This window comes from Alexandromys fortis, unplaced genomic scaffold, assembly GCF_014885135.2.
Source record: "Alexandromys fortis isolate MF-2015 unplaced genomic scaffold, M_Fortis_MF-2015_v1.1 scaffold_52, whole genome shotgun sequence".
Taxonomy (NCBI): domain Eukaryota; kingdom Metazoa; phylum Chordata; class Mammalia; order Rodentia; family Cricetidae; genus Alexandromys; species Alexandromys fortis.
Window position 1 is genome coordinate 451 of NW_026067929.1, and position 12,099 is coordinate 12,549.

Here is a 12,099-nt window from a genome sequence, read left to right on the forward strand (position 1 = left end):
ATTTTATAAATCGTTCAATCTCAGCCCATAATGAACCCCAACTGACCATTCCAGAGCAGCCCAAAGCACCAGAGACCTCCCCCGCTGGGCTCCAATAACGCTCCCCTGCTGCAGTGTTATTAATCACGGGATGAAATAGGTGAGCCTCTTGGAAAATAACTGTATGATTGATTAAAGGGCAATCTAAGGAACCATTATTCTTGCTTTATAAACGTAAGTTATATTCACTCAATTCATCTTTGTAGAGGAAATAAATGATTGTTCATTTCTCCTCAGAAATTTTATTATATGGGTATCTACATAATTTGAGAAGAGACGAAGTGACATACTGGCTGCTTTTATGATACTAATCAAAGGGGCTGGGTTACTCGGCTGCAGATTCCAGGCTGGTCTTGTAATTAGGAGGTGAGTAGACAATAAAGAGACAATGTCTGAGGATGTTTAAACTTCTTTTCCCTGAGGGCAAGGGTAGCTGAGTATCTACCTCCCGCCCCACTCCTGTTAACGGAAACTGAACAGAACAGGAAAGAGTCCCTTGATAAACGTGCATGATCTATGTCATTTGAGATATTTCAGGCTTAGGAAAACAACCCTTCCCATCAGTAATTTCTTGTGGGAGAGTACTCTCCAGTATGAATGGGAAGATCCTTCTCCAGCACCACAAAAGAAGATAAAATGCAGAGAGACGTGGCATATCCTTTTATTTGTCCATGTTTTAGAAATTTACACTAAGGATGGATTTGCATATTCAGAGAACAAAAAAATCTAAATTATTTTCTTGCTGCATGTTTGTTTGTAAATCTAGAACCATAGGTATTGCCCTGTTACACATTTATATTTCCCTCTTCTGTCTGTAATTTTCAAATAAGGCCAAGAAAGAAGTTTATTTCACTGGGCTCTTCATTTTAAAAATGACTTAGGATCACCTGGGGGCTGGGGCACCACTAGGACCCTTACCCAAATCACTCTTTAGTAAAAACGAGCCCTGAACACCATTTTCTTGTAGGCTAGTTTGTTTTTATTTACAGTTTTAGATATAAATTAGTAGAGAATTCATGTTAAACAACCAACAGAGATTGTATAACCAGCAATGTTCAAATAAAAACCAGGCAGAATTTATTTACAAAAGTTTTAGATTTCATTGCAATACAACTTGCATAAATTACTAGAAGCTTTATATCATTATAAAAATAAATATCAAATTTGTTTCCACTTCTGAAGGACTCGAGTTCTTCAATCACGTTAGTTCTACCGTGTACATTTATTTTTTTTTTACAAATAAATTTTACAGCAAGTCCTAGCACGCCTATAGAATATATACCGTGGCAATGAAGTGATCAAGATATCCTGAGAAAAAACAGATTGTTTCCAAAAGTCACACAAACATGGGGAAGCTATACTATGCCAATAAATTCACATATGCTCAACAACTTGTGTCCAGTCCTCAGAGTCTGTGGGTTGGAAGTGCGAGGTGCGTCCTCTCTTACAGTGGCACAAGATGTGGTCCGGATTTCCACATCTGGGGTTTGTATCTGTGTACGTATGAGCTCGGGGAAGGAGAATGGCCTCCTGACTTTTATTTATTTATTTTTTCCAAAGCAATTGTGACACCTACCTGTGGACCAAGGAAAAAACCAAATCATGCCAAATTCTTCAGTTCCACACCCACACGTTATCAAAAAACACAAGCTTGTAGCTAGTAGCTCTGCCTCTTTGCCATGTTTAGGGTCTAGGACAAGTAATGCTGCCCAGCAGGAAAATAATGTCTGTAACAGCTCTGGGCTAGGAGAACTATAGATTCTAGTGTGTCCTATGGAAGCCCAGTCCCCGGTTTCTCAGAATCTTATTCTGAAAACAGCATCCATTGCAGGTTTTAATGCCTGAGTTTCTGCACAACTCCCTCATCAAGCAAGGCATCCTTTATGTATCTAAAACACTTCTCAATGACACAGAGATGCCCGGATCATTTAAACCATCATCAGCTAACAGCAGTAGAGGTGAGGTATATGTTAAACGTTTGAGGATATGTATATGTGCTCGTGTGTGCGTGCATGTATGAATTCTGATTAAAGAAGTGATTCTTCAAAGCAGAACTTGAGTAGAAACGAAATCTATAAAATAGAAGGCAAAGAGGCCAGAAGGAAGCCCTGGACAAGCTGACAAGCAACGCTTGACAAGCAAAACCGCACCACACTACACAGGGCACAGGTTTGGGGCTGGAGGACGCAAAGGGAACCCACTTACTTGCACTGCTGAGCTTGGCCCTCCTATAGGTAGGGCTGGACGCCTGCGCCAACAACCACACAGCCCTCACTGGCATCTGTCAGAGGAGGGGCAGATAGTGAGGACAGGCTGCAACCCCTGGCAGCTAAGCCCCTATCAGCTCTTATCCCGGCAAGGAATCCACACTCCCAGGGAATCTTAAGATCCATTTCACTTATGTTCCCTCCTTGCCCCTTCCTCTCCTTGAACCCCCATCTCAGGGATGCCGAATTAGGAACATCGTAGGCGGTGTAAGAAAATTAGGCCTCTGGGAGTTCCCCAGAAACCGTGCTTTCCTCAAGCCAAAGGCAGAACGGAATCTGCTAAACTCCACTTAACCAACACCACAGCGGGGGGGGGGGGGGGGGGACTACACCCAGCAGAGAGTCGAGCGCATTTTTCGTTGCCTTGCAGTTAAATTTGCCAAACCAAAATAGTTACGATGATAGTATTAACAGTAAATTAAATAAAGAGGAAATAAAAACAGGGAAGATCTAAAAAGAGGGCTAGTTTTCTTTCTCACACTGACTTACTTCCCTAATTCTGGTCTGGCAAGTGGCTCTGTCTGTCCAAAGGTTTCCCACTCCCGGAGCCTTTCCCAGGTTTTTAGCTCCCTCTGACTCACCAGGATCCCTCCCCGCCGGCCTCGGGCAGCCTACCTTTCTTGGGCTCGTAGCCGCCGCCCGGAGGCCTGTAGTGGGACTCCAGCGGGTGGGAGCCCGCCTTGCCCGCGTCGCTAGCCGCCTTGGGCACGGCGTGCAGTGTCTCGCCTGGTGCGGAGGCCGCCGCGTTGTACCGCAGAAGGCCCTGGCCTTGCAGTGCGGCATTCAAGTTTCCGTAGTTTGTGTAATTGCCATAGAAAGGCGATGTATAGTAGAGGTGGCGGCCCAGCAGCGGAGAGGCTGAGTAGGGCGAGCCTCCAGGAGGGGCCCCAGATGAGGCGGGGGCGGCGGCAGCTGGAAGACCCGGAGGTACGCAACCCGGGCCCAAGCTTGGTTGCTTGAGGTCCGAAGTGGCGATCTCGGCCAGCGACCACAACTTGGGCTTGTTGGCGGGCGGCGGCGCTCCAGGCGACGTCCGGCTGCCTAGGGGCGTCTTGCCACTGCTGCCACCGCGCGGAGCGACTTCAGGCGCCGGGCTCAGCAGGGGTGCCTCCACGCCCGTGAGTGGCGAGGAGGTCACGGGTTTGGGAGGTGTCAGGTCCCGCTCGCACTCATCTTCCTCATCCTCCTCATCCTCCAGGTCCTCAAACTTGTCCTTACACTCGGAACCCGATTCGCACAAGGGATCCCCGGCGCGGCAGGGCAGTTTCTCCCCGTCTGACTCCGCCGAGCACGAGTGGTCCGTAAGCGAGTCGACGTGCAGACTGATCCCTGCGGGGACGCGGACACGATGGGCGGAAAGTTGGGCCAGCGCGGGCACCCACAGTCCCATCCGCCCAACGTCCTGCACTGGGCCTCCCCATGACCCCGCACCTCACCCCAAGGCTGCGTTAAGCGCAGCCCCAACATCTCCGCAGTGCCCCAGGACTCGCCAAGGCAAACCCCGCAGGCCCGGACCCAAGCCATTTAGCGGCTTTTGTAGGCCTGGGCCCTGAGTAGCAGGTGCGCAAGATCAGCCCCAACCACAGCCCGCCTTGGAAGAAAGCTCTTTGAGCCCCGCTCACCTTCGTCCTCGGCCGAGGTCTCGGTGCCATCCTGAGCCTTGTCCGGATTCTCTTCCTTGTTCCTGGCAGCATCTCCTTCGTCCTCGTCCTCGTCCTCGCTTTTGTTCCTCGGGGCCCAGGTCATTTTGTTCTCCTTCTTGAGGCGTCGGCGCGCGTTGGCGAACCAAGTGGAGACCTGCGTGAGGGTCATCTTGGTGATGATGGCCAGCATAATCTTCTCTCCCTTGGTGGGGTACGGGTTCTTGCGGTGCTCGTTGAGCCAGGCTTTCAGCGTGGCAGTGGCGTCCCGCGTGGCGTTCTTGCGGTACGCGGGGTCGTTGAGCTGGTATGGGTAGGCCGCGCTGCCATATGGGTGATAGCTGATAGCGCCAGTCATTCCGGTGGTGTGCGTGTCGTATGGCGAGCCCTGGAAGCCACAACAGCCTGTGAGTGGAGGGTGCATGGGCCCCTCAGGCATCACCCCCCTCCCAAGGCGACCCTCCTTTCGCCCCCCACCCCATCGCTGCCTTTCTTGCTTGGCTTCTCTGAGCTGAGAACCATTCTGCAGAGAGCCTGAGAAACACAAGGCCAGCTGTCGGGAACAAAACTCCTGCCTTTCGATTCTAGAATTTTGTTTTTAAACTATCTCACTTCTTTTTTTTCCTGAAACGACCTAAGTTCCCGAGTAGCTCAAGCAATGTTTGCAAACACATTCTCTGGATAACCCTGCAGTTCAGCGAGTAGTTTCTTGATGTCTAAATTTCGTCGGCGGCTTCCCGCGCTGCTCCCCACCCTCTTCCCTCCTTTATTAAAAACAGTTCGGAACCCCAGTCGGCTATTCACTCTTTAAAGCAGATAAATCCAATTTGCAACTCAGAAGCCAGCCAGCTTTTCCAATTCTACTTAGTAATTAGCATTTTAATTCATCCTTTACCGTTTAAACCCGAGGTGTTTGTAACCTTCTCCCTAGGCCTGGTTTCCACTCAGGGAATCCCACCTGGGGTCTAACTCCCCATCCCTTTCCGCCCCACGTCCTCACAAGCCCCCAAACTGCTGCGACACGCTCTGGTGGGGCCCACTCTCAAAACCCAGAGAGGTTCAGGAGAATCCCGGGTTTCTAGAGCTGAAAGCCCATAGGCCCCGCACGAACTCTGGCAGCACTTAGCGGGTCCCAAACCCGGCAACAAATTTTTTGAAAGCCAGATCTGAGAGATAGATAAAGGCCAAGACTAGAGAGAGCTTAGACCTGGGTCTAAGGGCGGCAGCCTGAGGCTCGGTGCCCTCCCCCAACTCGGTGACCCCGCCACTACTAGCTGGTCAAGAAACCTAAACCCTAAAGCAGTGGCCCGGGCAGCAGCGGCCCTCGACTTAAAACCTTGCCGGAGATCCGCGGGCGGATTCAGCAGCCCCAGCACTCTGTAGGCGCGGATTAGAGATAATCAATGGCCCCGGCCCGGGTGGAGTAGCACCTCGCACAGTTTTAGGAGAAATCATCGCACAACCGCTGAGGGTCACTCCGGTCCCTTGTTTCGCGTAGCGGCGGGTGCTGGTGACTCCCGAGCCGCCGCCCGCGCCCTGTATCCATTACCCCCCTCAATCCAAGCCAGGGTCGGGGGTCTCCCAGCCCCCACCCAAAAGCGGTTACCACGTAGGACGGGAAGCCCGCGGCCGCTGCAGCGGCGGCGTCTGCGGAGTATTGCAGCGGGCTGCCGAAGCCGGTCGCCGCCTGTGCTGTGAAGGCCGCCGAGCCGGGGTACGGACTGAACGCGGAGCCCGACGCCGAGCGCGCCAGCTCCTCGCTGCGCGGCGCGGCCAGCGCGGAGGCGCCGTACGCGGGGCACGAGTAGAGCGCCAGCGAGCCGGGCGCTTGGTACAGGTAGCCCTGCGGGTAGGACATGGTGGGCGCGGGGCGCGAGGCCCGCGTCACGCAGAGCAGCGGGCAGCGCGCGCGGCACCCTCCATCCACGCCCGGCCGGGGCGCACCAGGGCTACGGGCCGCGGCAGGCTGTGCTGGGCACTATCCTGGGAGGCCCGCGGGACGGCGGCGGTGGCGGTGTCGGCGGCGGCAGCGCGGAGCCGGTGGGCGCAGCCGCGCGCCAGGCCGGCGGTCGGGGTTTGGGGGAGTCTGCAGTCGGGAGTGAAGAGTTGAGGAAGGAGCGCTCGAGTTTCCGAGGGACATTGGAACGCGGAGCTGTCCGTCACGCTCTCATCTGCATATTCTGGTGCCCGCCCCTCCCCTGCTCCGCCCGCTGCCTAGGCTTGGCCGAGGCCGGGGGAGGGGCGGAGAGCGGATGGGTGGAGAGTGCAGGGAATGGCGGAGGAGTGGCAGTGAGCGGGCAGGAGGGACGCGCAGGCTTTTGTCGCGCAGCCGCCTCTCGCAGCTCCCGCCCCAGCCCTCAGCCCGCCGCGGTGAAGCCCAGCCTGGCCAAACTGGGCGTAGCGCTCACCCCCTCCCACTGGCACGTCCTCTTAGCCACGTCCGCGCACCCCGCTGCTGCCGACTCCAGCCTCGGCCCAGCCACCTTCCTCACTCCCCGGGCCCCATTCAACCACCACCGGCTCTCTCGCTCTCTCGCTCTGGTCTGCAAAGGCCTTCCACAGTCAGACCGGGTCCGATCCACCTGGGGGACATACGGATCAGACACCCCTCATCATCTTGAAGAAACCGGCCCAGGGTTCCATCCCGCGTCCAGTGCAGAAGCCTTAGTGAGCTCGAGGGTAGTGTGGAGACACCTGCAGAGTCTCACTTCTACAGTCCTCTGTCCGCCTAGCCTCAAGACCGAGGCTGCCCGCCTGGCCTGGTGTCTGGTTGCCTGCTCCTGGCGCCTATGGTGCCAAGCATCGACCCGGAACCGGAGCGTTTTTTGGTTTGGAGCTGTTACCGGGAGGCCCCTAGATGACACGGCTTCTGCCCCAAGTACACAGAGAAGATTTCAGGCCGTGTGTTAGGAACTTCACGCCTATTAACGTCTGGAAAGCGTCAGTGAGTGATTCGCCTTAAAAAAAAAAAAATCCCCGCCACCCTGGCCCCCAAAGAGTTTTGTTTTCTTTTGTTAAGTTGAAAGCGTCTTCGAAATTGGGGAAGGCTCCCGACGGAAGAGTCGTCTCTGACTTTGCTAGAGTCTTACTGCCACTTCTTGAAGGGACATGGGCCAGCCAGTGAGGTGGAGCGTCGGCTTCACAAGTGGCTAAGGTCACCTGAGGTTCAGGAGTTGAGGTTAGTGAAAGTCCTTGGGACCCAGCACCTAAATTTTTCCGCTCACACCCGCATCCCTTCCCCATGTGAGGGGGTGGGTTGCCTAAGGGGCCACCAGTCCTTTCCATTGTACCTGAAGGACTGCCAAAGGGGGGCGCCTGGGGACTCGGAGGGGGTCTGGTGTGAGCTGGCCCGGGAGGGGGCGCCCACCCAACAGGTGTCTCTTCCTTGAAGCCGGCTAGGTGGTGCACGAGGACCCTGCTGGCTGCGGCTCGGGCCTGAGCTCAGACCAGCTGCCATTTCATCCGTGATGGGCTCTGAAGCTACCAGAGGGCGGCAGAGGTCTCCATCGCGCCCTCCCGGCTGCTGCGTAGGCCTGGCCTTTGGCACTCCCGCTCCTGCCGCTGCCATATCCGTGACACCCAATGAATGCTGTAGGCAGCCAGGCTGCATCACCCCCCCCCCCCAGTCTCAGGAAAGCAGGAGTCAATTGCAGTGATGAACAGAAGATTTTCCCCCCCGGATCGGCAAGCGAGCGAGCAAGTGTATCTATGTCCTTTTGGTACGTACTCTACTCCGCCCTCATCCGCCTCCAAACACTGCCAAGCCGCCCTGCCAACACATCCACTTTCCCCTACAGCCTTTCAAGTCCCCTTTCACCAGTGGAACCCTGAAGTCTCGGGGCATGTGCGCAGCCCACTTCCCACAGACCCAGAACTAGGCCAGGACATATTGCATGGAATCTACAGCTATAAAGACCCCAGGTTCAGGGGAGAGGAAGAAAGGGAAGGGAAGGGAAGTGAAGGGAAGGGAAAGGAGGGAAGGAAGGAGGAAAGAAGGAGGAGAGAGAGAGAGAGAGAGAGAGAGAGAGAGAGAGAGAGAGAGAGAGAGGACACACACACACACACACACACACACGTGCAAGCCCTGGGTGGGGCCAAATCTGCATCTTTAGGTATTTTTGTTTTCCTGGATAGGAATTCCTCTGGGAAGAGGCCCACAACGACGTCCCACATACTGTTTAACAAACAAGCACAGATCAGACTAAGGTATTTAGTTACCTTCCTTAGATTGGTTTTAGTTTTTTTTTTTTTTTTAACACAAAATCTAATTTTTTACCTGGGGCATTCATTTCTAAAGACTAGCTTCCTGCCCTGGTTGCAATGGGGTTTGCCCTCCCTTCCCCTTCCAAATTCTGCCAAGGATGGAAGAGAAAGCAGCCAGTTATTATAAAACCCAGCAGATTGGAGCAGGTCCTTATGCCTAGATGCAGCTGATTTGTACATCAATGAACTACTTAACTAGACAAGCCCGCTTGACTTTGGAGGGTCTCCTGTCCAAAAACATCCCAGAAGTGCAGTCTTCTTGTTCACTGCAACCTATCCAGACCAAGTCTCCCGTATTTCCTCCAGCAATTATCCTTCACCCAAATCTAAACGTTCCATTCTACTGCCTGCTATTAATATTTAAAAAAAAAAACACCCTGGCTACCGTGTGCAATTAAACAGTCGAATCTGACTACAAGCCGATTTTATTGGTAGTGACTGTGGCAAATTAAAATGCCTATACAGAGACATTGAGTTCCTTGTTTGCCTATACAGAGACATTGAGTTCCTTGTTGTTGTTGTTGTTGGGGTATTTAAACTCCATTTCACATTAATGCTCCCTAAGTCTGAAAAAGCCAATTTTTCTTTTCTTGGGTTAAAGTTGTCTTGATCTTTAAGAACCAAGAACAACAAAATCAATGAGTAAAATTCACTTTCCAAGTGTGGAGAGCCTGGGCAGACAGTCCTCACCGTTGCTAGGGTCACGGGGTTAGCTCAAACTGCTCTGAATACCACACTGCCGAGACTTCAATCCAACAACTTCCCTTTCAAAAAAAAAAAAAAAAAAAAAAAAAAAACCGCCGGGATAATGTGGTCCAGGGTAGGAGGGGTGTTCAGGTGTACCGGTCTATAAGGTCCATAAGGAAACCTGGCTTTTGGGTCCTGCTTTTCCCAGCCACCTAAATGGAGAGAACCATGTGCCACAAGCGGGCACGTCGGGTGACCCGTGCTCTGAAAGCGAAAGCCGCTTGTAATGGTTACCTAGGCTATGGGTATTTCTTGTGTACCCTCCCCAAGTGTGTAGCAGAATTAAAAACAAGCACCGTTAGCATGGGTAAGTCTTTATCGCACCTGAAAAGGCCGAAATATTTAGAGCTAGTCCTGGTTAAAGACTCATTTAAACTGCCCGGGTTTTCAGTGGAGGCCACTGGCAAGTCAGATATTCGAGGATTCGCGTTCTGTACGAATCTGATTTCAAGGCCCTGGCACTCGCCTGACACTCTTCGGTCCTGTGGCTTTCAGGAGGCGACGCGGGCCAGAGTCGCGAGGCAGGCGGCGAGGGGGCGCTGTGGCTCGCGCCTGCCAGCTCTGACCCAAATGTGGAAACCTGGCGCTGCCACCGCGCCACCGACGCGAGGCTGACGCCCTGCCAGCGGCCGAATGTGCCTCTTTGCATGCTTGTTTATTCAGGAAAGAAGGAAAACAAATTCCAGTGAATTTCAATAAAACCAGAGGCACTTATACATTGTCTCAACTCTGGTTTTCGTGGATTACTTAAATCTGGGACCCCAAAATAACTGCCACTTTGGTCTGCGCCGATTTTTTTTAACTTAAAAAAAATCGAATTTTTAAGTAGGTCTTCATTAATGAGGGGCATTTAAAATATAAGTACTTTTCAGAGTATCAAATCATATTTTATTGTATTTGCAGCCAGGACGTTTTAGCACGTGCGTGGCGCTCATGGGTGTGTGTGTGTGGGGGGGGTGAAGTTAAGATTTGCTTTTTTTTTTTTTTTTTTGGTTTCGTTTTTGTTTTGTCCTCTTTTAAAGTTTTTCATTGCACCAGCTTTAATTCCTCATGCATAAAGCAATCTCCCTTCGGGCTTCGATTGTGTTAGGGCTGCATCGGTATTTTCAGTTTCTACAGCCGAAGCGCTTTCCTGAAAAGCTTTCACGCAGTCCACCGAAGTTGTCGGAATCTTTGACACCCGCGTCCTGGAAGGAGAAGTCTGGGCCCCACCTGGGGCTCCCAAACCGACTTGCAAGGCCTGGCCTCCTTGATGGGCTCCTCAGGGACAGCCTCTACAGAGCCGGTGTTTGTGCCTTTAGTGCTGAGCTCCCGAAGAATAAATAAAATAAAAAAAGAACGCACTTCCCTCCCTCCTCCCCGAAGATCGAGAATTTCCAATAATCAGCGCTTCCTTTTTTAACTCTCCTCGCTCGCCCCAGATCCTGGTTGGCCCTCCGCTCGGCCAGGCCAGCTGGTCTCCCCCGGTTTTCGTTAGTGGGCAGCATGAGTCCCCATTCTCCCGTAGACGCCCCTCCTCGGGCAGGCTTCCTGAAGTTTATGCCCTGCGCCGAGTCGGCACGAACCTTATTTCTCCACAACTGGCCATTCAGTCTCGTCCTTGGCCCTGTCTGCTGCTGTCCTTAATTGCTCCTCTAGCACCAACCCCCGCCCCCGACCCCCGTTGCCTCTCAGCTGCGACCCTGGGGCCCGCGACCCACCGGTGTTCATGGCAAGGCATCCACGAGAGTGGGCCCAGATTCCTGCACCCCGCCGGGCTGTGGACGCGCTGACCGGAGCTCCGAGAGTCCAAGGCTCCGCCAGGAGAGAGCGCAGCGCGCGCAGCCTGGGAGCCGGGGAAAGATCGACTAGGGACGCTCCTGGACCGTGCTAGTTTGCCGTCCGGGGTTCAGGAACCTATCAGAGAGTTAAAGGGGAGCGACGTTCCGTTTCTGGAAGGTCAGAGAGTGTCTAGAGCAACTTCACAGCCAGCTCCACTGGGCCCGGGCACCCACTGGTGCCTGTGGTCCACACGGCAGACACAGGACCCCGACCTGCACAACCTGAGCCCCAGATTCCTAGAGGATGCTGACTCGCGGTTTTGGGAGAGCGTCCCCCAACCCTCGGTAGCTGCGCTGGCGTCTGCAGTCAGGTTTATAGGCGATAATGTGCACCTAGAGCCAGGCCTCAGGAGCAACTGCAAACCTGCCTGAGCCCCAGATGAGTCTTCGCTGGAAGGAAAGCGCAGCAGGAAAACCATCAAGCCCTAACTAAGTCTTCACACATTTCCTTCTCCAAGAAAGCCAGGCTCTGTAGAGTGTGCCTGGGGTTGGTCTTAATATATCCTTGCCACCTCTGGATGTCCAAACAACTCTCCAGGACCTAGTCTAGGTGGCATGTAACCTCTAACACACTCACCTTTACCCCGACGCTGTCGCAGAACGCTCTTATATATCAGGAACGTAGTGCAAGGAGCATTATACTTTTTAAGAAAAAGGAAAGATGTGGAGAGGGAGGGGGAGAGAGGACAAGAAAGAGACTGTATTTTTTTTTTTTTTTTTTAAAGGATAACTCTGCCTTGCCAGTAAAACACACCTACTGAGAGAACAATATTGGTGCAGATACAGGCCAGGCAGGTATGCGGAGTCACGAATTCTGGAGAAACCTTGTGGGGAATCGAGCAGACTTTCAAACCTGGAAGAACCTGAAGATAGCCAGACCCCCGTGATGGGGAGGCCTCCTGACAGAGAGATGCACTCCATGCTCCCACTTCAGAACTCCCAGCAAGGCACCCCAACGATCTGGGAGGTGACAACTCAAAATACTTCAAAGAAATGGGGGGGGGGTCGCATTGGTGACCTCTGAAAAGCCAGAGGTAAGAGCTGCTGTCCAGCCAGAGAGCAGAGAAACAGCACATGGGAGCCGAAATTCCGGCACAACCAGAGTAGCAGGCTTGAGACTTTTCAGAGGCATCCTGATGATGGGGTCACGCTGTATTTCGTGGCACGAAAATGCTGCCCAGGGTGGAGGTGGAGTGGGGCCCCTCATGTCCACAGGACAGTGGAGAGCATGGGAGGAGGATGGAGAGGGACCATGTGGAAGATGGAACTTAAAAGCAAATGGTGATATTTTGTGCTGGCAGACAGAGTGAGGGGTTCTTGAGG

The 12,099-nt window shown here is 53.1% G+C and overlaps 1 protein-coding gene across 1 annotated transcript; it reads right to left on the bottom strand.

Annotated features, from left to right (window-relative positions):
* Window positions 1–878: 878 nt before the first annotated feature.
* Window positions 879–6,020, bottom strand: Irx2 (iroquois homeobox 2). The gene is made up of 5 exons (XM_050144791.1): window positions 5,553–6,020; window positions 3,929–4,334; window positions 2,922–3,635; window positions 2,245–2,320; window positions 879–1,615 (listed from the first exon to the last, which is right to left on the bottom strand). Exons 1-4 carry the CDS (start codon window positions 5,802–5,804, stop codon window positions 2,268–2,270), a joined length of 1,425 nt encoding a protein of 474 aa, XP_050000748.1. The 5' UTR covers window positions 5,805–6,020; the 3' UTR covers window positions 879–1,615; window positions 2,245–2,267.
* Between the last annotated feature and the right edge of the window lie 6,079 nt (window positions 6,021–12,099).